We start from the raw sequence: 25,314 nt of genomic DNA on the forward strand, positions 1-25,314 counted from the left end.
TTTACTGACCCACCTACCTCCTCACTTAAGGCCCTTCCTTGGTGCCTACCTGATTGTATTTTCATCTGCTCAGATCTCTTCCACATTCAAAGAGATCTTTTTTCAAGTGACTCAACTTCAAGTATAGCTCCCTTTGCTCATCCTGGTCTCTTCTCATAGGAGTCTTTCCTTTTCTCACCATCCAATCCTGCTCACCAGGATAATGAAATAAGATATAATGCTGTTGATCATTATTAAAATAGATCATGTGGCCAAAAATATTAAATCCAAAACGTTTCAAATAGTACTTAAAACTGATACAGCAATATTCTTTTTTGCATAATATATGCCTGATTTACCTTATCTGCATTTTAGATTATTAAAATTATGAACTTATCTCAGAACTGTATAGCCCTATTTACTTAAAAGAATACCCTAATAATCATATAAATCCTGATGTCCAGACAAACATTAAAAGGAAAATTATGGAAGAACTTCAAGAAGTATAAATGGCATACAGATGTGAGGTTCCTCAGTGGCTATTGCAACTTCTCAAAAATGACAGATGATTAATAAATTCTATTTCTATGTGCCTGGCCCTGTTCCTTTGACCTAACACATTTGTATTATTTTATGTAAAACATACCGGGCTGGTTGGAGACAAGAACAGATTCAGTAGAATAACCAGTACTAATTATTGAACAGGCCACTTTCGTGGAAAGGGAACAAACTTTCATTTAATAATTTAAAATTTTCACAAGATAAAGAATGTATCGTCCATTTTAAGTGCACTCCACTTTTGCTTCTTTCCTGTCCACATACACTCTGAAAATAGTTGAATTAGGCAAGTTTTCTGGGAAAGGAAGCGTTACGTTTGTTGAAATTATGTTTTTAGTAAAGCAAAAATAAGAGGAGGATCCGTGACTACACATGTAGTTTGTTATCAGTTTTAATTCTGGGCTCTCATAGCCCAAGCAGGTGATAGAAAAAGATGTGATGAGTGATGCTCAGTGGCAAATGGGGACAAACAGTGAAGCTCCGCTAGCACAGCAACAATGGACTAAGATGTCAGGGCACGTTTCCACGCACTAAACCCCTCACTCAAAACGTCTTTCCTTAATTTTGAATGCAAGGGTCAGTCGTCCGCTTAAACACCCCAAGCCTCACGGAAGCCTAGTCATTTCACTCTCAGGGTCCACAGCTAGTTGAGAGGTTCGTTATCATAGACGAGGCAAAGATCTTGAAAGCTATGAATTGAGAAAGAGGAGAGGTGTAGCAGAGAATGCTGAGGAGGAGACTTCGGGGGATGATATATCTCGTAAGTCTTAGCATAAAAATGTATAAAGGAAAGGTTTGGAAAAGGAATTATTCCTACCCCGGTGGGTGAAATAGAATGAGAGGGGGACCAGTGAGAAGGGAGGGAATCTTCCTAGTGAGGTAGTAGAAAGAACCAGCTGGGAAACCAGAAAAATCTCAGTCCTAATCCCATCTGCCACAATCGGACTTCAGGCAAATCCCTTCGCCTCTGTGGGTTCCCGTTTGCTCATCTGTAAGCCGGACAATACCCGGTTCCCAACCCCAGCAAGGCTCAATTAAGATAACGGACGTGTGAGCCCGGAGGCCAGCGCTCAGGGGGCGCCCAGTGAACGTTGCTTGACTCGGAATCTCAGAGCCTCAGCTTCCTCTTCCGGCAGTGGGGCCCCGCCGCCGGCTCAGGCCCGCGCGGGGCAGCTCGCCGGGTGAACCGCAGACGCTCTAACCGGAGAACGCGCCGTGCGGTTCCTCCGTGAGGCTGAGGCCCCGGTGGGCTGGGGCCCAGGCCTCGCGGGCGAAGGTGAACGAGAGGGAGCGGATACTGCACCTTCCCCCCCGGCCCCGCCCGGACCGTCCCGACGGTGCTACGGAGCGGGCCTGCGCCGCTTCATGCCGCGCCGCCTCCACTCCCGACCCGGCTGCAGCAGGTCCCTCGGCGACAGAGCGAGTAGTAACCGAGGCGGCGAACGCGGTACTTAAAGGCGGCGGCAGCGGTAGCTCGGTACTTCCCGTTCCTCGCGACCCGCCCTCGGACTAGCGAAGGTGCAGCGGGGCCAAGAAGGGCGCCGCTCCCTGCTGCGCAGGGTCCGTTACGACAGTGCCGTCTAGCGGTCGGAGGAGCGAACGAGGCGCGGGAAGGTCCCTGAACGGGGTTGTGGGACGAAGATGAAATCCAGGGGCAGCGACTTGCTCAAAGTCACAGGACAAATTGTGGTGCGTCTCTACTCATCCAGTTCTTTCATTCCGCAAATGTATACTGAGTGCCCGCAATGTTCCAGGCCGACTTGTAGACGCTGAGATTAGAGCAGGGAGCACGCCAGGCAAAAATCTCTTCCCCTTCCCGGAGATGCCCTAGGGAAGGGACCAGGGCCTTGGGATCTTCTGAGAGGCTCGTTGTTACTGCCAGAAACCTGAACTTGGAGTCAGAAAGCTCGGTTCTAGTATGAGTGATCTTAAGCAGGTCACTCAATCTTTTTGAGGCATGATTTCTTTATCTGTAAAAGAGGTATAGTAACACGTCACTTAGTTGAATTAAAGAAAATCATGTGTGTCACAGTAACGCAAAGTGAAGGAACCGTGGGCCCAGGACAGGGAGTGACTCAGAATAATCAGAAACTAGAGGCAAGTCTCTCGATCCGCTATTTCTTTCCTATTCTACACTACTCTTTCTCTCTGCTGAGGGTGAGAAAAGGGGAGCCTGAGGCGATGACTAGGAAAGTGGTAGGCGTAGAACAAAAATAGTGGAAAAGCTGGGGCTCCCCTATATTCTTTATTACAAAAAACTATGTGTCAGAAGTGTGTGTCATTAAGATGTATTATAAGAGCACTAAAAAAAGATCCATTTGGGTGCCATGTTCCACTCAGTAGGTAATTATTCACTGAGTTTAAATGAGTCTTCCTTCAGGCTTTTTTTAGCCATGCTCCCCTAAAAGAAAGGTACATTTTCACTGGGACTCCTCTGTGGATTTTCTGCAAATTACCTGAAAGAAGGTTTTAAGGCTCTGAGTGCATATGCGCACACTAACAAAACACACTTAAACATCTTGCACTTCATTTCATTCATCCAGCAAGTGTTACATTATTTGAATATTTGCCATGTGCCTGTCACTGTTCTGAGCACCGGGGCTACAGTAGTGAAAAAAATAGACAAAAATCTCTTTGTGCAGTTTACATTTTAATAAGAGGAAAAAGACCTTCCAAAAGCAAACAAACAAAAAATGTATAATTTTATGGATTAAAAAAAATGAGCCCTAGACAGGTAAAAGACTTGCTTAAGTCACATGGCTAATTATGGATTGAACTAGATTTGAATTCAGATTTCTTGATTTTCAGTCTAATTTTCTCTATGGCAGGCTTAAAAAGCCTTAAGCCCTGAGAAAGCTAGCTGTAGGGTAACATCTCCACCAAACACCCTGGAAACCTCACATGTATTCTATAGGTCTCACAGGCAAGGGTTGAACTGCATCTTGTCTGAGTCTTAGCAGAATGCTTTGCAGAATAGGAAAGAATGGGAGGCTTATGGGGACCTAGAGAGAATACATTTCTGTTGTTTTAAGCCACCCAGTTTGTGGTACTGTTATGGCAGCCCTAGGAAACAAATATACAGCTAATCCTCAGGTGTGACCTCCAACCAACCGATGATGTACCAATGAGATATTTGTTACCTGTCAGTCTCTAGTTGTCAGTCTGTACTCTATTCCTCTTTGCCCTAGGATTGCTGGCCCTTCTCAGATAATCTCCTGTACCTACACCAACACCCAGGAAGCCTCAGGCCCTGTCTTGCCAACCTCCAACCTCCATCTCCACTCACTCTCATTAAACTAGGGGACCGCTTCTTTAGGGCCTCGCACTAATGCCTGGGCATGAACACGGGCCTTTTTCCCTAGATCCCTAAACTTGGCGTGGGGGTGGAGGAGATCTACCATCCCCCTCAGCTTTGGAGAAGCCCTTTAGAGGAGGTGAGGGCAAAACTCAGGCTCCCTGTCGGGGACACTCCCTCACTTCCTTTAAAAAAAATCCTGGGGTTTACTGAACTCCAAAGTCAGGTTGCATCATTTATGTAAGTTTCATCGAGGAGAGTCCCTTACTTCCCTTTTGACTTTCTTCTCTCTACTCTGACTGGCAAAATTTTATTTAGTCTGCATATTATTCCAAATATTTTCTGTTTCAGAGATGCAGCTGGACTTAAAAGAGAAGCTTGTGATGCCTCTGTTCTCTAGTCCCACATTACAACTCCCAGAAAGCAATGGTTGCCTCATGCTAGCTCCCTAAATTGGGAGGGATCAAGGGTTATAAAGGAAGAAAACAAAAACAGAAGTTACTTCCCAGTATCTTATCAACATATAAAGTTGTGATTGGAACTTTTGGATTTTTTTATCATAAAAGTTTTCAGTATTGCTTATTTCTGATTCACCATGTGCATGGCTGTGTAGTTATACAATTCACTTAGTCATTTTCCTTGTGTAATTTCCAATGTTACATCGTGAACATTTTCATATATACACCTTTCCTTGAAATTATTATTTTTTGTTGTTGTATAAAGATAATCTTATTACGATTTTTTTTGCAGTTAATTTTATCCTATCAGGGAGTAATCCCCCCCTTTTTTTGTTATCATTAATCTACAATTACATGAAGAACATTATGTTTACTAGGCTCTCCCCTACACCATGTCCCCCCCACAAACCCCATTACAGTGACTAAGTCATACTCTTTATTTTGGTATCATTAATATACAATTACATGAGCAACACTGTGGTTACTAGATTCCTCCCATTATCAAGTTGAAATTATTTTCTTAGAATAAAATCTCCAAAGGGGAACTATTAGGCCAATCAGCATAAACATCTCCATTTTTCTTGTTACGTATTATAAAACTGCTTTCCAAAATGGTTCCATGAATTCATATTGCCCTTAGCTACATTCAGCATGAGTGTGCCACTTTCACTAAAACTTTTCCAGCACTATTATCATCAACATATGAAACATGTTGCATTAGATGCAAAGGATACCCAAAGTAGGCAAAGTAGAGATTTATCATCTAGCTGAGGAAACACGATATGGGGGCCTAGAGTTTCTTTTTCCACTTCCCCCATATTTAGAATCTTTTTACAGCAGAGTATAAACAAAGCTGCAATAATAAAAAAGGGCCTTCTCTGGTGATTTTCTTTTTCATGTCTCAGTTTTTGGAAAGATAATACTGTCACATGATTCAAAGGTTCTGAAGTATAAAAGGGCTTATAGTAAAAAATATTCTCCTATCCTGATCCTCCAGTCACTCAATTTCCTTCCCCACAAAAACTGATGTTACTGATTTATTGCATATACTTCCCAGTGATATTTTGATATATAAATGAATATATATAGGTATATTGTTCCTCCCATTAGTCCACTGTTTTTACACAAATGTAGCATACCAGCTGTCTGCACCTGACAACCACATAAGCAGCCCGGAGAGCCAGGAATTATGAGGTACGTCAAACTGAAGAGGGTGGAAAGGCTACTGCCCATACCCAAGGAAGGTTTAGTCTGAGGTGGGGGGCATTCTGTGCATTCTTCTGAACTGTAAATTGACAGGCAGAAGGGAGGGTTTTTCCAGCAATGCATGGCTGCAACACCCACCCTCCCGGCACAGGAGGTTGGTGCAGGCATAATGCACATGCGTCCCCAGTAGATGCTGGGCTGATCCACTCAGTCTCCCTCTCTATTCTTAACTTTGTGCTGTCTAGATAGAGAAACCTTATTTTGGTTAAGGTTAATTGGCTAGGTGATCCTGGGTAAGGCACACACAAAACAGCCAAATTCTACAGCTCATTTTTACAAACTGCTTCCAGGAATCCTGAAAAAGGTGAACAAGTAGAACATGTATTATCACTTGCCAAAGGCAGGAAAACAGTTTTAAGCACTGAGCATGTGTTTCATTCACAGCAAACACTCAGTAAATAAATGCTTCCTATGGCCTTAGAAGGGAGAGATGACCCAGGGCCAAGCAGAGCTGGGAAGGCTGCATCTAGAAGGTCGGACAGGCAGGGCTCAATCTGCATTTTCATTTGACCAATTATCATAAAACCTTCAGCCCCACCTACTTCAACTTGGCAGTGCTACTTGGCTCTGTCATCCTTCATAAAAGATGACAGAGATGATCACCTCTGCCATCTTTTAGTTTTATAGTTTACCTGGATGCCACTCATTCCTCCTTCCACTTAATTTTTTAATTAGATTTCCCTTGGAGAGAGGGGTCCAAAATAGCTAGCATCTTCACAGGATTATTTAGAAATGTCTAATAAGCACATTGAAGGGGCAGAGTTCAACTCTCTCATTTGATGAATCTAGAAACTCAAGCCCAGAGAAGTCAACCAGTAGGTTAGTGGTGGTTGAACCATGCTGGATAGACCTCCTTCCTCCAGACCTTTCTTATGGAGCAGCTGAGGCAAAATGTCAAGATTCAATCTTCTTGCTTATCAGTAGCATACACCTTGGAAAGAAGTCAGTTTACTGGGTTTCAAGTATACTGGATAAAATTGTTTTATTTCTGTGTCATACATCCACCAAAATGGCTAAAATTAAGAAGACTGAAAATAACAAGGATACAGAGTAACTAGGACTTTCAAACATTGCTTGTGGGGATGTAACTTGATCAAAACACTTTGTAAAGCTGCTTAGCAGTATCTAATCTAAAAAGCTTAGCATACACCTACACTATGATCTAACAATTCTACTCCTAGGTATTTACCCAAGAGAATTAAATACACATATCCACCAAAAGACTAGTGCACAGATGTTCATTGCAGCTTTACTTATAATAGCTAAAAACTGGAAACAGTGCAATGTCCATCATTGGGAGACTGTATAATAATTTGTGGTATTTTCATTCAGTGAAATACTGTGCTGCAAAAAGAAAGAAACTCTTCCGTTTATATGAAATTTAAGAACAGACAAAGCTATAGTAATATAAGTCAAGATAGTAATAATTGGGGACAAGGATGGGTATACTGACATGGGAGAACCTCGGGGATGCTGGAAGTGTTCCAGACCTTAATCGAGGTGGCAATTAATTGCACAAATGTAAATGTAAGTAAAAATTCAGCGAAAGGTGGATGTTTAAAATTTGTCCATTTTCTATCTACCTCAATTTTTAAGAAGTGCTGTATATTGCATCTGCATTGAAATAAAGGCAATGCAGTAAAAATACTTTCATCATTTCAAAAAGTATTTTCTTTTCAAAATTCAAGGCTATCAAGGTTACTGCTTTCAGTATTCCATTCCTGGCAGATTGCATCACTTCCAAACGGTTTGCCTACTTCCAGTTCCTCCTCACAGACAGGTCATTCTGCAGAGCACATGATTTTCCTAATCTTCAGTTAAACAAATGTCCTTGGCTCCCCGGTGTCTGTGGGATAGCATACAAACACCTCCATGGAAGCAAACAAGGACTTTCCTAATCCATTCCCTATCAGTCTTTCCAGATCCAGGGTGACCTTTCCTCTCCAAGCCTTTAATCCCCAGCACCCAGAACTTCCCCCATCTCTTCACCTTTGGACTTGGGTGCTATGCGTCCACTGCCCTACCTCTGCTTCTTCACCTCTATCAAATTCCTCCTCCTATTTCACTGCCCGGCGCTCAAGGATTTGCTCTCAAATGTCCACCCCTACCTCCTAAAACCTTTAGTTTATACTTTCCTGCCTTTTCGTGAGCTTAGCGCATTCATATTAAAAACACTCCATATTTTATACAATCCACCTTCTGAGTTAAATGCTTCCTGAGAGCTGGCATCATTTCTTTTCATCTCTCAATGCCTGTGCTCAGTACTTCGCTAAATAAATGGGTGCTAACAACTGATTTATAAGTTTCATTTTTGTTCTAGACTTCTGGTTTTCATAGCAATGTTGCTTCCTATTAAATTCTTCACTGTAGCAGATTTGTAGAGATGAAAGTTGGTACAGATGAGACAGTTTAAATTAGATATAAATTAGGGTTGTCTCTAATTTGGGTTTCCTATTTTAAGAGAGAGAACTCTCCTGCTCTGCCCATGAGTATAGCTGGATATGTGGCTATTTAAATTGATTTTAAGTAAATAAAATTAAAAATTCACTTTCTCAGTCTGGCCACATTTCAAGTCCTAAAAAGCCTCAAGTGGCTAGCGGCTACTGTTAGCGAAGAATGGACTATTTCTATCATCGCATAAGGTTCTATGGGACTGCGCTGTAAACCTAGGGTTTTGCACTTACTCTCCTCTCTCAAAACACCCTTCCACCCTCTTCCCGTACTTCCCCTATAACCATCATCACCTTTAATGTGCCTGTAATTACAGGGTTCCAGAACGGCGGAAACTGTCTTACTCCTGTAGCTCCATAGTTTACTTTCGAAACCCAGGCTCAATTAGCAGGCGCTCAGTAAATGTTGAATTAATGAGTGATAGAATGGGAGGGATCTTCCAGATACACCAGTCCCAAGCTCTTTTCTCATACTGACCGGTCCTTTATGACTCTCCAGCATTTCTAATTTTAAACCTATTTTAAAGCACGACCCTGGAGAACGGGGGAAAGCGCGGTGCACCTGCCAACTACAACTCCCGAGGCGGCCGCAGCAGCACTGGCGTCACACCCGCCTCGGCCCGCCCCTTCCCTCCCGGGCCCCGCTCGCCTGCGCACGGCTAGCCGCTGGCCCTGAGCGCGCGCCGCCGGCTCCCCCACACGCGGCCCCCCACCGCTCGTCACTGCGCAGGCGCGGCCCGTGAGCGTGGGGCGGCTCGAGCCTGCCGGCTGCTGGCGCTGGGAAGCGCGGGGGTTTGCGGCCTGCGTTCCGCACCCGCTGGCCGCGCACTACCTGAGACCGCGAGGCGCAGGCCGAGTGTCCCCGCGCTCTGAGCAGTGTGGCCATGGAGAACCAGGTGCTGACGCCCCACGTCTATTGGGCTCAGCGACACCGCGAGCTGTATCTGCGCGTGGAGCTGAGTGATGTGCAGGTAAAGGCCGGGTCCGGGCGGCGGGACGAGCCGGGGCATCGCAGCCCCGGGGACCACCCGGGACCGCCGTCTTCTTTGTCCGGGTGCGCGCGGGAGAGCCTGCGGTGCGCCGACTGGATCCGCGACGCTGTGCGCTCCCGGCGTCCAGGCCCGGGCCGGGGCTCGCCCTCGTCGGGGAGCAGCCGCAGACCTCGGGTCCAGGGCGCCATACTGAGGGCTGCAGGTACCTGTCTGCGTGAGTCCTGCGCGGGCCTCGGAGGCCGCCCCGGGCCTCCTCTTTGTTCGCAGTCTGCGGCTTGATGGAGCTCGAACCGGCCCGGGAGATTCGGCCGTCGGGGTTCAGGTTTGCTGAGGCCCTTCGAGGCGCTGCGTCAGGGGTGCAGTGCACAGAGGCTTGCTAGGCCGTGGCTAGACGTCTAGCGCTGGCCTAAGAGGTCCAGCCAGGGGACATTCACAGGCCCGCCGCTGCCTCAGGGGCCACACCCACCCCTCAACTGTTAAATGATGTTAAATCTTTTTAAATCCAGAAGACCTCGAGGAAGTGATTTTTCCTCTTGTTCTGAAAGCTGTGAGTCCAGGTTTGCGTTGCATAGAGAGCTTAAAAATAAAGTTACCCTGAGCATTTATGTTTGATGTCATCGGCCCCTTATGTGAACATACGGAAGCCTCCTAAACGGTGGAGATTCCATGACCTGTGTACCCCGATGTCCCTGTCCAAACATCCAGAAGTACAGTCTGAGGGACTGGAAGGTTCAGTCTGGAATGTTCTTTCTACAGTCATCCTTAACTCCCAACTTCTTGACATCTGTGGCACTTTGTAACCTCCTTCACTTCACTTAATTCTTTCAGAGTCAAGCGTTTATATATGTTTTGATCTCTCTGTCTGGCTGGCATGTTGTTTTGCAAAGCTCCTTAAGTGTGCACTTGAATTTGTTGAATTTAATTTTTGCTTCTGTAATATACACCTGTTTTCCTGTTGAAAGATAAAGATAATACTGGCCAAATGCCTTTAAGTAGGATGTGACTTTGCATGGTGTGTCATTTAATGTTTAAACCAGTCTGAAGTATATATCCTTTTGCGTCAGAGGATGAATGAATGTTCTGTGCTGTTTCCCTCTATTCTGCTCCAAGGTGTTTTAATAAAAAAGGAAAAAACAAAATCTTTGTAGTTGGGGATCAAAGTCTCCATGTTAAGAGGGTTCTTCAGCGATCTAGGGAAGCAGGAACATGTTATGACAATCTCTGTATTTACTTAAACATTAGGTAAAGCACTTAAATAAATTCAGGCCCTGGACTCTCTAGGTGTCTGTCCTGTAATAAGGATGCAATATTCTGGGATACTTTTGAAGCAACAGATAAGGAGTTTTTAGGGGGAATAGGACATTGGTGGTGGAAAGAAATGGAAATTAGTTGGACTATTGAAAGAATGCGTCATAATTATATTTTTCTTGAAAGAGCTAAACCTCTTTGTGAAGAAACATGAACACATGTTAATTGTATTAGATATACTTAAAAATAAAAAGATACATGTTTGAAATATAGTTAAAGAAATGTAAAGGTGGAGGGAAAAAATGGGAGTTTCTTTTGGAGGGAGAAATCTTTTAAAATTTTTTGGTAAAAAATAGATCTTTTTTCCCCAATTGAGTTTTTGGGTTTTCTGGAATTCCCCATCTGTAATTCTAAGGAATCCATTTCAACTACCACTAGTTTAAAAGCAACACGTTAATACCATTCATAAAAGAAATCCTCCTCCATGAGTGAGATACTACAGATTTATGAAGATGAGTCAGACAGACTCAGCTTTCCAAGGGCATACTATCTAGAAGGAAACAAGTTTTGTGGATATTTATTGGCAGAGTTGGACTTAAATATTGAACCAGGTCCTTGGTGTTAAAGGAATTTGTTACTTCTCTTTTATTCAGTTTAAGATGACTTCCAGAAATGAAATGAGTGTTCTTGTCAAACTGAGATTGGGAGAACTTTCCAGAAAGAGAAAGGCATAGACTTTTAGATTGTCTGACTTGGACTGTGTCAGTGCCCTTTATCCAAAGACTGCCAGGGACACACCTCTAGTTAAAAGAGTTGGGTTTATTATTCATTTCAGCAAGGGAGAGCATAACTCATAGGGAACAATAGGGTGTTTGTCTCATTAAGTGGGAGTTAGAATTGATTATATGGTTTGGACTTTGGTGATTGGGGGAGGGTTTAAGGAATCTGGGTTAGATTTAGATAAGATGCTCTCATAAAATGCGGCAATTCTATGGTTGGGTATCTGAATAAGTTATATCTACAGGGAGGAGAAACTGGCACATAGATAAAACCTGTAATTGGTAGAGAAGTAGCAGTCCCTTATTTTTGCCAAAAAAGCAAGTGTGGCTAGTATTTTGTGGATGGTAAAGTAGCCATGTTTTTGTCTGTGTTTACACAAAATTATGAGATGGCCTTTGTCTCACTTTATCAAGGCTTCAGATTAACTTTGTTTGATGTTGGTATTCTATGAGATTGTTTATATCCTATGGGAGAATAACATGGCCTATTTGTCAGTGTCAAGCCAGCTTCTACATGTCAGGGACTGCTCCTTTTAAACATTTCTCAGTTGCTTTATGCAGGACCTGTGAAACCAGTTATTCTTGCACAGGATGAAAATTCATTTATTTGCTTTATAAAAATCATTTGAGGAGTACCTACTAGTGTCTCATTAAACTAGGTGCTGGGTTGTTAGACAGCTCTCTGTCGTCCCCTGCTTTCTATGGTGTGCCCCACAGTTTATGTGTGTGAGTTTTAGTGTTGAATTCCAATTTGGGTGCATTAGCTCTGCTCCCCTCCCCTTCCTGAAACACAGAGAGCTGTCCGATTTTCATATCTTTCCTCCTGTCTTCGGAGGTGCAGTGCTAGTGGCTGATAAGAAACCACTACTGATGTGAAGAAAAATGGTGCCCAATAAAGATTTCAGCAGCATTGTCTGTGTTTGGGGTTTGAAGTAGCAAAGGCCAGCTGGAGTCCAGGGGGGTAGGGCGGGGTTACTTTCGGAATAGAGTTTATTTTCAAGATGAGCATAGTGGACGTGTTTGTGCCAAGTTGCCAAAGATTTGTTCATTTATAAAGTTTTTGTTAGTTTTAGTTGTATGAGGACAAAGTGCATAGCTCTGGGAGCTGTGTGAAAGATAGTGTTCTTGTCCTTACCTCATAGAGAATCTAGTAGAAAGAGTGCTAATTAAAGACTTGATCTTCTACTTACTCTCTGGTGGCCCTGGATAATTCAGTTAACCTTTGTGAGCCTCAGTCTCTTCATTCAAATAAAGGGAATAATAACACCTGATTCCTACAAGATTATTTTGAGGCTTGAATTGGACAATGTCTTTGAAAGTGCTTTGTAAATTCTTTGTAAAATTAGTGTTATTCAAGCATAAGGGATTATTATTATGATACTAAATCTTAGATGACAGAGAGAAACAAAGATAGCAATAGTCAGATTAGAGTGTATTAGCAGATTTACGCATATATAAAAACAATGTACAGGAGAGGTAGCTTTACAAATTAATAGGGGAAAGGAAGAATCATTCAGGAAATTATATTGGGACAATTGCTCATCCAAATGGCAAAGATAAAATGAGATCTTATGCCATACACAAGTCAATTTCAGGTGGGTTAATGACCTAAATGCATAAAGCAAAACTACTGAAGGAAAATATAGGAGACTGTCTTAATGGTTTTGGAACAGGGAAGAATGTTAAATGAGACACACTAAAGATAAACCCTAAAGAAAGAGATTGACAAATTTAACACAAATTGAAGAAGATATTTGGAGTATACATCACTGACAAATGACTAACATCTGGAACATGTAGAGAGCCATCTATAGATCAATAAGAAAGAGACAGTATCCGACAGAAAAAGGGGAAGATAATATAAGCAGTTCAGAGTAAAATGAAACAAGAACTGCCAATAAACCTGAAAAGATGCTTGATATCAGTTGTAATCAAGGACACGTAAATTAAAATGATAGGCTATTATTTCTTACATTAAATTGGGGTGGATGAAGTCTGACATTACCAATTGTTGATGAGGATGTTCAGTGATGGAATATTTTTATACAGTTGGTTGAAGTGTTAATTGTTAAAACTGGTTTAGAGAACAGTTTGGCACTGTCCAGTCAAGCTGAAAATATGCAGTCTTATGACTTGGAAGTTTTGCTCCTTAGAGAAGCTCTTCCCTATATGCACAAGGAGACAGCACGTTCATTGCAGCAAAAACATTGAAAACAACCTCAATTCTTATAACAGAAGAGTGGAAAATTGTGTATTTACACAGTGACAGACTGTACAACAGCTAAAATAAATATAATGGGACTACCTGTACCTATAGAAAAAAAATCCTAGAAATAAAATACCAAGTAAAAAGCTGATGAATTATATATGCACCCATTTATGTAACATGTAAAATAATGCTGTGTTGTTATGAATACCAATATGTAGTAATTGAATAAAGAATACAGTGGTAATGATAAACTCCAATTCTAGAACAGTGGTTACCTGCAGGATGGGATATGTTTGAGGAAGAGAGGGTAATAAGATTGAGTAATTGTATAACTGTATCCACATCAGTTTTCTTTCTTGTAATGAAGCAAGCACAAAATGCCAATGGATGATAGGTACTGTGGTGTTTGCTATATTTTTCTGTGTAAGGCTGATTGCTTGAAATATTTCATAATAAAGATTAAATAAGTCTAAACTGTTTAGAACCATAGTACAAAAACACTCCCAAAGCAGTTAATTATGTAATTTGGTAACTAGAGCATCCCCAATGGACCAGGCACAGAGCTGGGTACTAGGGGTTCAGTGGTGAGCAACACATATAAAGATACTGGGTTTGTTTGTTATGCTGAGGGAGAGCACACTATGGGGAACCATGGGTGTCTCAGTAAGAGGGTGTTAGCAAGAAGTGATTATAGGATTTGGGGTTTAGTTAGATCTGGGAGAGGGTCTGAGGAAGTGGGGGTTTGCTTTAGATTGCAAATGTGGTCAGAAAGTGGGGACAGTTCTATGGGTATTTTGTGGATGGCATGGTGACCTGTGCTTAGATAAAATAACAGGATGACCTTAATTTTATGTCATCTTATCACAGTCTCAGAGAAACCTGAGCTTGGTTGTATTCTTTGAATTGTTTATGTTCAATAAGAGACCAAATGTTTTTGCTGTGAGCTTAGACTAGCTTGTAATAATTTTGAAAGCTAGCTGCAAATGTCAGATCAGTTACAGATGTCAGGGACTGCTTATTTTCTTTTTCAAAACAGTTTTAAAAATCATCAATATCTCTACCTAACTGTATATATGTTTCTCACTCTTCTGTGCACATAAATATAAGTAAAACAAATTGAAGGTATTCCTAAACTGTCTTCATACTACAAAATCCACTCTTCAGAATCACTTTTCTTCTCAGAAATGTCACTGTCCATGTTTTTCCACGTAGTGTCATCCTCTGTGCCATTACAAGCACTGGTAAGGCAGCATTTCTGGAAGAGCGCTCTACTGTTACCGCTGGCATTTTTTTTTTCAAGACATCAATACCTGTTTATTAAGTGTTGATGCTGGCACTTTCTTGATCGTACCAGGAGATGTCAGCAAAATATTTGTAGACAAGAACAGGACTCACACTCCTTCCTCAAATGGCCTTTAAGTGGTTTGTTGACTGAAATACTGAGTTGCAGCTGTCTAGTCATGCCATCTGAAATACCAGTAAAGCTTGCACACGCCCAGGCAGTGACAACTTTGCCAAAGCAATTGTAAGGTGCTGCTATCAATGGTAATGCATATCCTTATTGGAGATATTAACTGTGGAAAAGTGTGCACTTTAAAATTGATGAAATATAGCCAATTTTGGAGTTGTTGGTTAATAAGTTAGTATTTAAACCCCTGAGACAGGATGAGATCACCCAGGAAGAGCATATAGGATTGGAAGTTATCAGCTCAAATGCCCAAATATGGTGTGCTTAGGCACCTGGGAGTCTTTTGCCTTGGTTTAAATCTTGGTTTTGTCACCTGCTGATTTTGTAATCTCAGGCAAGTTGTGTAACTTCTGTAGGCCTCAGTTTCTGTATTTGTAAGATTGTTATAATAACTACCTATTTTATAGGGTTTTGTTTTTGGTGAGCTAGTAGTGTGAAACACTTTGAAACATACCTGGCATATAGTGAGTGCTCAATAAATATTAGTGAAGTAAGCTCGGTGGGCAATATGATTAATTGGAAGGGATAGGGTTCATTTTAAGGGGTAGCTATTGCTCTGTAAGAATGCAGATTTGAGGCTGGCATCCAATTCTTCTCATTTATGAAAGAGAAGTCGGAAGTCAGATTTTTTAAAATGAAAACACCTCATAGTTTTACACTTAACTTATTCAACAAATATATGTAAATGCTTACTGTGTGCTTGGTAGTCTCCCAGACTCTGGGACTTGGGCATGAGCAAGGCAGACAAGCCCCTGCCCTCATGAAGCTTAGCATCACCATCTGACAGTATGGGCCGCCTCTTATGATTCCTTAAGAAGTACCCCATATAAGCATATAACCTATGAAATATTCTTTTCAAAAATGAGTAATATGAAGGAAAGTCCAGGCAAATCCCAAATGTGATATATTTCCCAAGACAATTGGCATGGATTAAAAGTAACAAAAGAGAAGCCTGCATTACATTAACTTATGACAGTTCAGTGAAATTATGAACCTTTACTGTGGAGTTTATTTCTTCTTTCTTTGAAGAGCCCTATGGGCAGGTGCTGTGGCAGCTTAACAAATAGAACGCTGCAGAATGATGTCACGGCCAGTTCCAGGCCTAACCTTTCTAAGAGGACTGCCAGCTTCTGCTTCCTCCCTTGGAACATGCTCTTGGGACATTCCTTCCCAGATCTCAGCAACCCTGCAGGGAGAAACCCAGACCACAAGGAGAGATCACATGTAGATGTTCTGGTCTGCAGTCCCAGCTGAGCTCCCAGATGACAACCAGCATCAACTCTGGGCCACATCTCGGATGTTCCAGCCCAATATACTGTAGTCCTAGCCAACAGCAGATGGAGCATAACTGTTTAGCTGAGCCCAATTAGGTTAAGATAATCAAATGGTTGTTTTCAGCCATCAAGTTTTAAGGTGTTCTTTGCATTCCAGGAGATAACTGAAACAAGTAAACCCTTTTCAGACAGTTGTTTGAATATAGACTGTTTATTAGATTATATAAAATTATTGTTCTTAAACATGAGAAAATTGTGGTAATTATGTAAGAAAACAAGCATATTTTTAGGTGAAGCATGCTGAAATATTTAGGGGTGAAGTGTCGTGATGCCAGATTCCCAGTGGCTGACCAAGGGCTGATCTTGAAAATAGTCCCTTTTTTTTTATTAAGGTATGATTGATATACACTCTTATGAAGGTTTCACATGAAAAAACAATGTGGTTATTACATTTACCCATATTATCAAGTCCCCACCCATACCCCAGTGCAGTCACTGTCCATCAGTGTAGTAAGATGCCACAGATCCACTATGTCCCTTCTCTGTGCTACACTGTTCTCCCCGTGATCCCCACACCATGTGTACTAAACATAATACCCCTCAGTCCCCTTCTCCCTCCCTCCCCGCCTGCCCTCCCTCACCCCTCCCCTTTGGTAACCACTAGTTCATTCTTGGAGTCTGTGAGCCTGCTGCCATTGTATTCCTTCAGTTTTGCTTCATTGTTATACTCCACAAATGAGGGAAATCATTTGGCATTTGTCTTTCTCCGCCTGGCTTATTTCACTGAGCATAATGTCCTCCAGCTCCATCCATGATGTTGCAAATGGTAGGATTTCTTTCTTACAGCTGAATAGTATTCCATTGTGTTTATGTACCACATCTTCTTTATCCATTCATCTACTGATGGATACTTAGGTTGCTTCCATATCTTGGCTATTGTAAAAAGTGCTGCAATAAACATAGGGGTGCATGTCTTTTTGAATCTGAGAAATTGTATTCTTTGGGTAAATTCCAAGGAGTGGGATTCCGGGGTCAAATGGTATTTCTATTTTTAGTTTTTTGAGGAACCTTCATATTGCTTTCCACAATGGTTGAACTAGCTTACATTCCCACCAGCAGTGTAGGAGGGTTCCCCTTTCTCTGCATCCTCACCAACATTTGTTGTTCTTAGTCTTTTTGATGCTGGCCAGCCTTACTGGTGTGAGGTGATATCTCATTGTGGTTTTAATTTGCATTTCCCTGGTGATTAGTGATGTGGAACATCTTTTCATGTGCCTGTTGGCCACCTGGATTTCTTCTTTGGGGACCTGTCTCTTCATATCCTCTGCCCATTTGTTAATTGGGTTATTTGTTTTTTGGGTGTTGAGGCATGTAAGTTCTTTATATATTTTGGATGTTAACCCCTTGTCAGATATGTCATTTACAAATATATTCTCCCATACTGTAGGATGCCTTTTTGTTCTGTTGAGGTGTCCTTTGCTGCACAGAAACTTCTTAGTTTGATGTAGTCCCGTGAGTTCATTTTTGCTTTTGTTTCCCTTCCTCGAGGAGATGCCTTCAGGAAGAAGTTGCTCATGCTTATATTCAGGAGATGTTTGCCTATATTGTCTTCTAAGAGTTTTATGGTTTCATGACTTACATTCAAGTCTTTAACCCATTTCGAGTTTACTTTTGTATATGGGGTTAAACAATAATCCAGTTTCATTCTCTTACATGTATCTGTCCAGTTTTGCCAACACCAGCTGTTGAAGAGGCTGTCATTTCCCCATTGTATGTCCATGACTCCTTTATCATATATTAAGTCCCTTTTAAGGATAGCAGCCTCATGTTCTTTTCTGTGCACATACTAATCACACACAGGCACAAAGCTAAGCAGTAACAATTTGGATGAGAAAGAAACTGTTGTCTAAATAATTAGGTAGCAGATAGTTTATTGAACTCTGTAGGTTTGTCAGACATTGTGAAAATGGGGTGAATTGATTTAATTTCAGTTCTCTTAGTAGTTACTGAACCTGACATGCTGTAAGTCTGGGGGAGGGAAATCCCAGGCAAAATACCTCTAAAAACTGAAATCAGTCAAAGGGAGAAATATAAAGTTTAAAACCCATTTATTGCTTACAAACTGCAGTCCAGCGGCGTCTCCCCTGCTCCAGAAGGAAGCGGGCAAGCAAGCCAGCTCCCCCCCTTAAACTTTCAGGTTCAGACACGCCCTCGGTTGCCCAGGTAATTCATTACCCATTGACATGGAGATGAACTTCTCTCCACGCCTGAGAATATGCAAATGCACTAAACCCAGGCGAGATACTCTGGAAATGTTAACAATTTAACCCACACATGGCTAGTACACTGCTGGGCAGATGTCTCTGCTTAGGTAGCATCTGAAGTCTGGCCCCCTGAAATGCTGGGAGAACTCAGGTTTGTGCTACATCTGGACTGTCTAACTTAAATCTTGGTTGCATGAATCTATATGTCTGAGGAGAATAAACCCAGCCCCCAAACCTCTTTTTCCTTCCAAAGCATTAGAGTATGGGGAATACACAGAGTTGGGCAAAAAATGACATAGGTAGAAAATTTACTTCGAAGACTTACCCCAGAGTTCTGCTTTCATGGTATTTATATCAAAACCCTGTATCCTTTACTGGAGAAACATGCTCCTGGAAGTGTAGCCATTTTGATGAGGTTCCCTAACTCCCTCCGTCTGCACAGAGAAGATTATCTAGATTTTTGTCCCCTTTGGGTGAGCTTCTCAGCCTGAAGTCTGTATTCTCACTGGGGAGGTTCTTAACATAAGGCTTGGCTCAAATGTTCTTCCCTTTTCTTATACTTGCGGCTATGCGTAGAACATCTAGGTTCCCACCACCCATTAGTGCACCCCCTCTCCAACCTTCTGTCTTGTTGGTTTCCTTGAATGCACGATGAGGCACAGAGAGCTGAGCCTATATAGGAGAAAAATAAGTGAACTCGTAATGGCACTAGAGACTTGCTGCTTCTTGCTTATTAACTTTGAGTTGGGAGGTAGAAGGTGAGTGGTTTTTCATCCATTGAAAAAATAAAGTAGTTTGACTTTAATTAATTTTGCTGCTAAAAAAGGCATGTGGCAACTTCTGGGAACAAATGAACAGTTTGGAGAATTTTGATCTTTTCTAGTCTTGATTTGAATGGGAGTTAAGAAAGTGTGGAGCCTGAGGTTAAATTACCACATGTTTCATTTTCATCCAGCCACCTGTAATCCTCAGCTCTTCTCTCTGCCTCCTGGGATTAGTTTATTCTTCAAGTTGCAATACAGGTCTCATCTGTGGTGAAGCCATTCTATTCTCACTGAGTTCACTCTCTTCTTAACGCCTATATATAACACTCACTCTTTTTACTATTCTTTTGGTCTTGAGCATATGCTATTTGATACTATTTTATGTCTTCTCACAGGAAATGACTCATCTGTGTTACTAGATTCTCTGCCTCAACAGCTCCGAGACTGAGTCTTAGAGATTTGTGTATTCCCCCCGCCTTAACATCTCATACAGCCCTTGCATCATTTGCCATTATAAGAATGCGCCGACTCAGTGTCTGATTGTTCCACACCGTTAGAGCAGCTTTGGGTTCTTGCAGGAGCCTACAATCTCAGATGGGTACAAATAGACATAGAGAAACCCCACACAGAGATGTGGATAAACTACTAAATATATTCTCTGGGGGAGGGAGGCACGGAGTAGGAAGTTGAATTCCCAAGAGGGAAAGAAGTAAGTCCCTAGTTTTAATTTCATTTTTCTTTACATTAAAATGCCCTTCTTGCATCTTTGGTCTCTCTTCACAGAATCCTGCCATAAGCATCACTGAAAACGTGCTGCATTTCAAAGGTGAGTATCCGAGCAAATGCTCCCAGCTCTCCAAGTAGTTGAAGAGGCATGGTGGTGGTTTCTTTTTATTTTTACTTACTTGTTTGTTCACTTTCTGTTGATCCTCACCTCTTTGAAACTCTTGGGGTGAACTAGATTGGTTTGAAATGTATCATTATAAAAGTCAGCGAGCTTGTTTAAAATTCTGCTTTCCCCTTGGAGAGGCAGTAGATACAGCAAAAAAGAATCTTGGGTTAGAAATCAGGATTTCTGTCTTTCAGCTGTACGACCTTGGACAACTTGAATTCTCTGGACCTATAAAATGAGAGTATTAGTTTATAATCTATGTTTCTCTAACTTGGGGACCCAAGGACACCTGAGAATATGTCCTCAGTATCCTCTAGAGCCAGACTGAGGACCCCAGGTTGAGAAACGTATTGAGTTACTTTAAGTAATATTAGCCCCACTTTAGCTGTGAACACAGACACAAACACAGCCTCTGAACTTGTGTGGCAGTACTTGATTATAAGGCAGCCATCTACTTGATCCAGAATACGCTGCAGCTTTTTTTTTTCTTTTTAAATTATAATGAGAACTGAAAAATAGAAATTTTCTTAATGAGACTTTGTGGCTTCCTGGTATTACACTTACAGAGCAGTTGAGAAGCACTGCACTCTAGATGATACCTGCAGCCTTTCTAGCTCTGACAGTTTTTGATTCCGTGGATCTGCCTCCATCTCTTTTCTCCTCAGTTAGTTAACAGATTTGCTCCTGTGCCTGAGCAGGTAGGTCTGGATTCACTGGCACCCAGCGCGGTGGGAATTCTCCCTACTCTCTCTCTCTTCTGGTTCCTTGGAATGTCATTAGTAAGTGACTGGGGTTATGGGATATCGAGGGGCTTCTACTTACAGGAGAGCCCATCTACCTTAATATGCTGCATAAAAGCACAGCCTGGCTTTTGTATCTATTTTTCAAGAAGAGTAGCAGCTCAGATTTTTTGAGAGTTAAGCATGTGCAAGGAAGTTAAAGTGATAAAAATATATCTTATAGACTCCTCCCTTAAGGAATTTATGACCTTAGAGAACAATACCCATCTGTAGCAAATAGTAGGTGAGTTATACCACATATGGCCAGACGAGGAACGAGAATCCCAGGAGGGAGCTAAATGACTGACAAGTGACAAGTTGGAGGGGAAAGGATGTCCGGTAGGCACTGGTGCCTAGGCATGGTACCTGCTTGGTTTGGGGAAGAGAACCTGTCAACGCACAGGGATGGTAGAAGGCTCAACCCAAGGACTTTCTTCCCACTTCCATTTGTCCTCTCAAGAATGAACTGAGAAAAATTTTATTTCTCTTATTTTTCCATTGGGATGTGCTAAAAGAGAAGTTACCTTCTCCATTTTCTATCCTTAGTTGGTGGAGGCGGGGTTAGATTCAGAGCTTTCCTTGAAATAATCAGCGTTTCCACATACCCTACAACTATTTCATCATAGTCAAGATAATACACCCACCTGATTTTTATCTACTGTGGGTTCAGTGCCAAAGTCAATGTGAAAGTTAAATGTGTATCTTTGGCTTTGCTTTCTGTATTCTTTTTCCAGTGTGTTATTTGTTCTGGGCATCATCAAGGCCATGTTGGAAGATTAAGTAAAGATTCTGGAACTGATCATCAGAAGGATGTATGTAGGTTAACATTTGCTCAGGATTTAGCTTACCCAGCTGCTGAGTAACTGTGCTCACAAGTCCCCACTCATTTTGGCAGGATCCATTAATACTTGTATACTTCTGAAAGAACTGCATAAACTTTTTGCTCTGCTTTTATTCACAGTAATCTACATTTCTTTCTTTATAGCTCAAGGACACGGTGCCAAAGGAGACAATGTCTATGAATTTCACTTGGAGTTTTTAGACCTTGTGAAGCCAGAGGTATGTTCTTTCCTTTCTCTCTTCCCTCTCCATTTTAGGAAATAAATGTTAGTTAGTTTAGTGAAGTGGGAGCAGGGGTTGTGGGAAAGAAGGTAAATACCAAAGGAGAATATAGTTCTTTTATTTGGAACAGAGCCCAGGTGCAGAGAAATGGGAAAGTCAGAGAGCCTGAGGTGAATCTGAGCTCTGCTATTTATTAGCAGTGTAAACAAGTCTCTTCACTTCTTTGAGTTTCAGTTTCCTCATGTGTTAAGTGAAGAACTGGACTAAGTGATCTCTAAGGCCCTTTCCAGCTCTGATTCTCTCTGGTTCTTGTGATGACCAAGGAGTATGGCAGCCATAGAGAACAGAGTCATATAGGGTAGGTGAAGTCCACGCCACGGTTTACTTTCATATGACTTTGCCTCAGAGTCAATAGAAATCAGAAAAGCCTGAGGCAGCTGATCTTTAGAAAGAATGCTGGAAGTATAATTAAAGTTTCTCTTCTGTCAGAGCTTGAGGAAGCTTCTCTAACAGGAAGGGAGAGGATCCCACATGGTGTATTTCATTTCTGGAATTACCCTCTTTTCTCTGGGGGCTTGAGCATACTAAACTTTCTCTGCAGAATGGCTCACTTATTTTGGTTGTTTTAGTAGTCAGCTGTGGCTTAAGGGGAAGAAAACCTGTCATGGGCCTTGCCTGGGAGGCAGAGGGAGAGTCTGTGTAGAGGAATAATGAATGGGACAGCTTCTAAGAATTTGAGTTTAGTTGGGAAGACTCCCTAGGCTGACCACGTGAACAAGTGTGACTGACCCTGTACTGTTCTGGCCTTCATTAGACCTTTCTGAAGCAAGGACTGTTTATGCCAGAGACCGCTGACCATTTGAACTCTCTCATCTTCATGGGAGGAAAGTTTGGAGGCAAGGATGCACTTGAGAGAGTGATTGATTGGATTTGGTGCTCTGCATGCTGTAGATCTGGCAGGAGGTTCGTCTAGTTTCCTCTATCTGCCTTTCTTACCCTGATTTCCTCTGTGTCATTCATTGTGGTAATCAGAGAAAGAAAGTGCTGTTCTTACCAGTTCTTCCCTTTACCAGACTTTGGTCTAGGTGTTCTGTTTGTATCGGGACTTGAAGGAACCAAGAAGGAAGGAGAGAAAGCTTTGTGCAGCTTCTCTGTGTAGCCACACTGTCTTGGTGCAGTTTCAGGGGTCGGAGCTGGGGATGGGAAGGAGAGGGTAGTCTCACATTCTCTCTTTCTCTCCTAGCCGGTTTACAAACTGACCCAGAGGCAGGTAAACATTACAGTACAGAAGAAGGTGAGTCAGTGGTGGGAGAGGCTTACCAAGCAGGAGAAACGTCCACTGTTTTTGGCCCCTGACTTTGATCGCTGGCTGGATGAGTCGGATGCGGAAATGGAGCTCAGAGCCAAGGTCAGTAAGGACCCTAGGATCTAGACGAAAATCATGAGGAATTCTTTGGGCCACCTCAGATACCTATGAGGATCTGATAGAATAAGGACAAAGTTACAAGTTCAGTTAAAAGAACTGGAGACATGGTTTTATAGCTGCGTGTATTTTGTACACTGTCTCTCAGTTGGGATTTGTTTAATGTTTTTCTCATGATGAGACTAGGGTGATGGGTTTTTGGGGAGGGAGACCAGAGGTTTCATTCTTATCATGTCCTATCAAGGGTACACACTGTCACCATGACTTATCACTGTGGTTACTCTCGGCCATCTGGCTGGGGTATTGTGCGTCAGGCTCCTTCTCCGCCAAGTCACTCCTCCTTCCGCCCTTACTGTCCTCTTTGGAAGGACTACCCATGCTTAAGGAGTGGGGAGTTATGCTTCCCAGCCTTAGGGTGGAATGTCTACCTAATTTATTTGGAATTCTTCTGCATGGAGACTTCTGTTTTCTCCCATTTATTTAGTCAATCATTTATTTATATCAGTATGGATGCATGAATATTTTATAGCTTGGGTTGTGATCCAATACTGTGTTGTCTATTTTGGTGTTCAAATGGCTCCAGCTTTGGCCATGGAAGATCTTTCACTTGGCTCTTACGTCCCTTTGACAAAGCTCCATCATTGAGACCTTTTTTTTGGCACTATATAAGCTGCTCCAGGCTTATCTTGTATATGCCCTGCTCCAGCCCTAGAAGTAGCCATGTGTCAAGGAGCTGTGTTTTTTTGTTGGAGAATGTGAGTGGAAACCTAGATCCACGTTCTAGGTATGCTCATTGCTGCTGGGGTGTCACTGCTTCTAGCCCCTTTCAGCTGACAGAACAGGAAATGTATGTGTGCATACTTGCCTATGTGTTTATGTATATATCTGTATGTATTCATCTGAATCTGTATTGACTTAATAGGAGTTCATACTGATGTTAGAGTTAGGATTTCAGCTTCTGGAAAAAAATACTGAAAATGTAGAAATAATAGTCTTAGAAAGTAAAATAGCAATGTATTTCCTGCCTTACAATTTTGTTTTATTTCTACAACTGTGAGAAATCTTCTGGATATCTCCTAGCTGTAAGACTCCAATACTACCCACTTTGTAGTTTGGAAGCTAGCTGATTGGTTGAACTCTCTGAACACTGGATGGGCATTCTATGATGCTAGTGCTACCCAGTAAAGAGGAGTCAGGTTTTTGGCCCTGTGAACTGGGACAGTTTCACCAGTGAAGCATGAATACAATTGGTGGATGTGGCTTTGAAGGAGTCAGATCACTTATCCAGCATGTGGACTTTTGCAGGCATCTAGGATTTCTAACTTGTGTTCTTGGAAAATTTCTGTCCAAATTCTAGGAAGAAGAACGCCTAAATAAACTCAGGATTGAAAGCCAAGGCTCTCCTGAAAGTAAGTTGCCCTGCTGCTATGGTTGTTCCTAGTTAACTTACGATAGAGATGGGGGCGTGGATGGGTGTGAGGTGGCAGGAGAGCTAATATGGTGTGGGTGAGTTGAGAAATCCTTAATATCCAGTGCTTAAGCTGTGCATACCCACATCAGAAGCCTTACTTTTAATGTTTCCCTTGTGTTTGGAGCCTGCCATCATCTGAGTACACCAAAGCTGGTGTAGGAGAATGGACTGGCCTAATGTTAGCTGGCAGTAAGTACCACATGGACATGTGCAAATACCACATAGGTCCAAGGCTATACCACCTAGCCTGCTGTTTTTCTCCCAGCTGAGATCTTAAGGGCTGTGCCAAAGATAATTGTGGTTGACAACCTTAAAAAACCCATTTCTATCTGTCCAACTACTTAACAAGAAGCTCTGTATTATCTTCCGAGTGACAAAGATACCATTCAGCAGCTATCTATTAAATTCATACTACATGGAAAACACTGTACTAGGCCTTTGAGGGTGGAGCCAATGAATTCATGAATGAATAGCGCCAATGAATAGAGCCTCTGTGCTCTAAGAGTTTACATTCTGTATAAAACTAACATTGAAAAGCAGAATAAAATAGGGGTTCTTCATTTGTCTATAGCTTTTCAGGTTGTAGTGTCACTGCTTTGGCATGCCATAAGTAAGGAAGGGGAAGGTTTTAGAGCAGTGGTTTTCAAACCATGTTTTGTGGTACCCCAAGGACTCCCAGAGAT

The 25,314-nt window shown here is 42.1% G+C and overlaps 3 protein-coding genes across 7 annotated transcripts in view; 1 reads left to right on the forward strand and 2 right to left on the reverse strand.

Moving 5' to 3' along the window:
• Positions 1-2,029, reverse strand: part of DPP8 (dipeptidyl peptidase 8) — an 82,784-nt gene extending 80,755 nt beyond the window's left edge. For 2 of the 4 annotated variants that reach the window (XR_005059015.2, XM_073212016.1), the window contains exon 1: positions 50-187. Coding sequence is in view for 2 of the 4 variants with exons in the window: in XM_073212016.1 (XP_073068117.1) it covers positions 50-86 (37 nt within the window). In the remaining 2 variants the exon portion in view is untranslated. Of the gene's footprint in view, positions 1-49; positions 188-1,840 lie in introns of those variants that run through there. The other 2 variants (XM_037010009.2, XM_037010010.2) reach the window with 2 other exon arrangements.
• A 6,516-nt stretch (positions 2,030-8,545) lies between these two features.
• HACD3 (3-hydroxyacyl-CoA dehydratase 3) overlaps positions 8,546-25,314 on the forward strand; it is a 29,456-nt gene continuing 12,687 nt past the window's right edge. The window contains exons 1-5 of one of the 2 annotated variants that reach the window (XM_017677486.3): positions 8,546-8,977; positions 19,788-19,830; positions 21,661-21,734; positions 22,981-23,145; positions 24,518-24,569. In XM_017677486.3, the coding sequence (XP_017532975.1) occupies positions 8,891-8,977; positions 19,788-19,830; positions 21,661-21,734; positions 22,981-23,145; positions 24,518-24,569 (421 nt within the window). In that variant the 5' untranslated portion in view covers positions 8,546-8,890. Of the gene's footprint in view, positions 8,978-19,781; positions 19,831-21,660; positions 21,735-22,551; positions 22,701-22,980; positions 23,146-24,517; positions 24,570-25,314 lie in introns of those variants that run through there. The other variant, XM_073212022.1, reaches the window with a different exon arrangement.
• INTS14 (integrator complex subunit 14) overlaps positions 23,081-25,314 on the reverse strand; it is a 55,508-nt gene continuing 53,274 nt past the window's right edge. The window contains exon 15 of the transcript XR_012120741.1: positions 23,081-23,218. The gene's annotated coding sequence lies outside the window, so the exon portion shown is untranslated. The remainder of the gene's footprint in view (positions 23,219-25,314) is intronic.

The sequence above is a fragment of the Manis javanica genome, chromosome 8 (assembly GCF_040802235.1).
Source record: "Manis javanica isolate MJ-LG chromosome 8, MJ_LKY, whole genome shotgun sequence".
In the NCBI taxonomy this organism is placed as follows: Eukaryota; Metazoa; Chordata; class Mammalia; order Pholidota; family Manidae; genus Manis; species Manis javanica.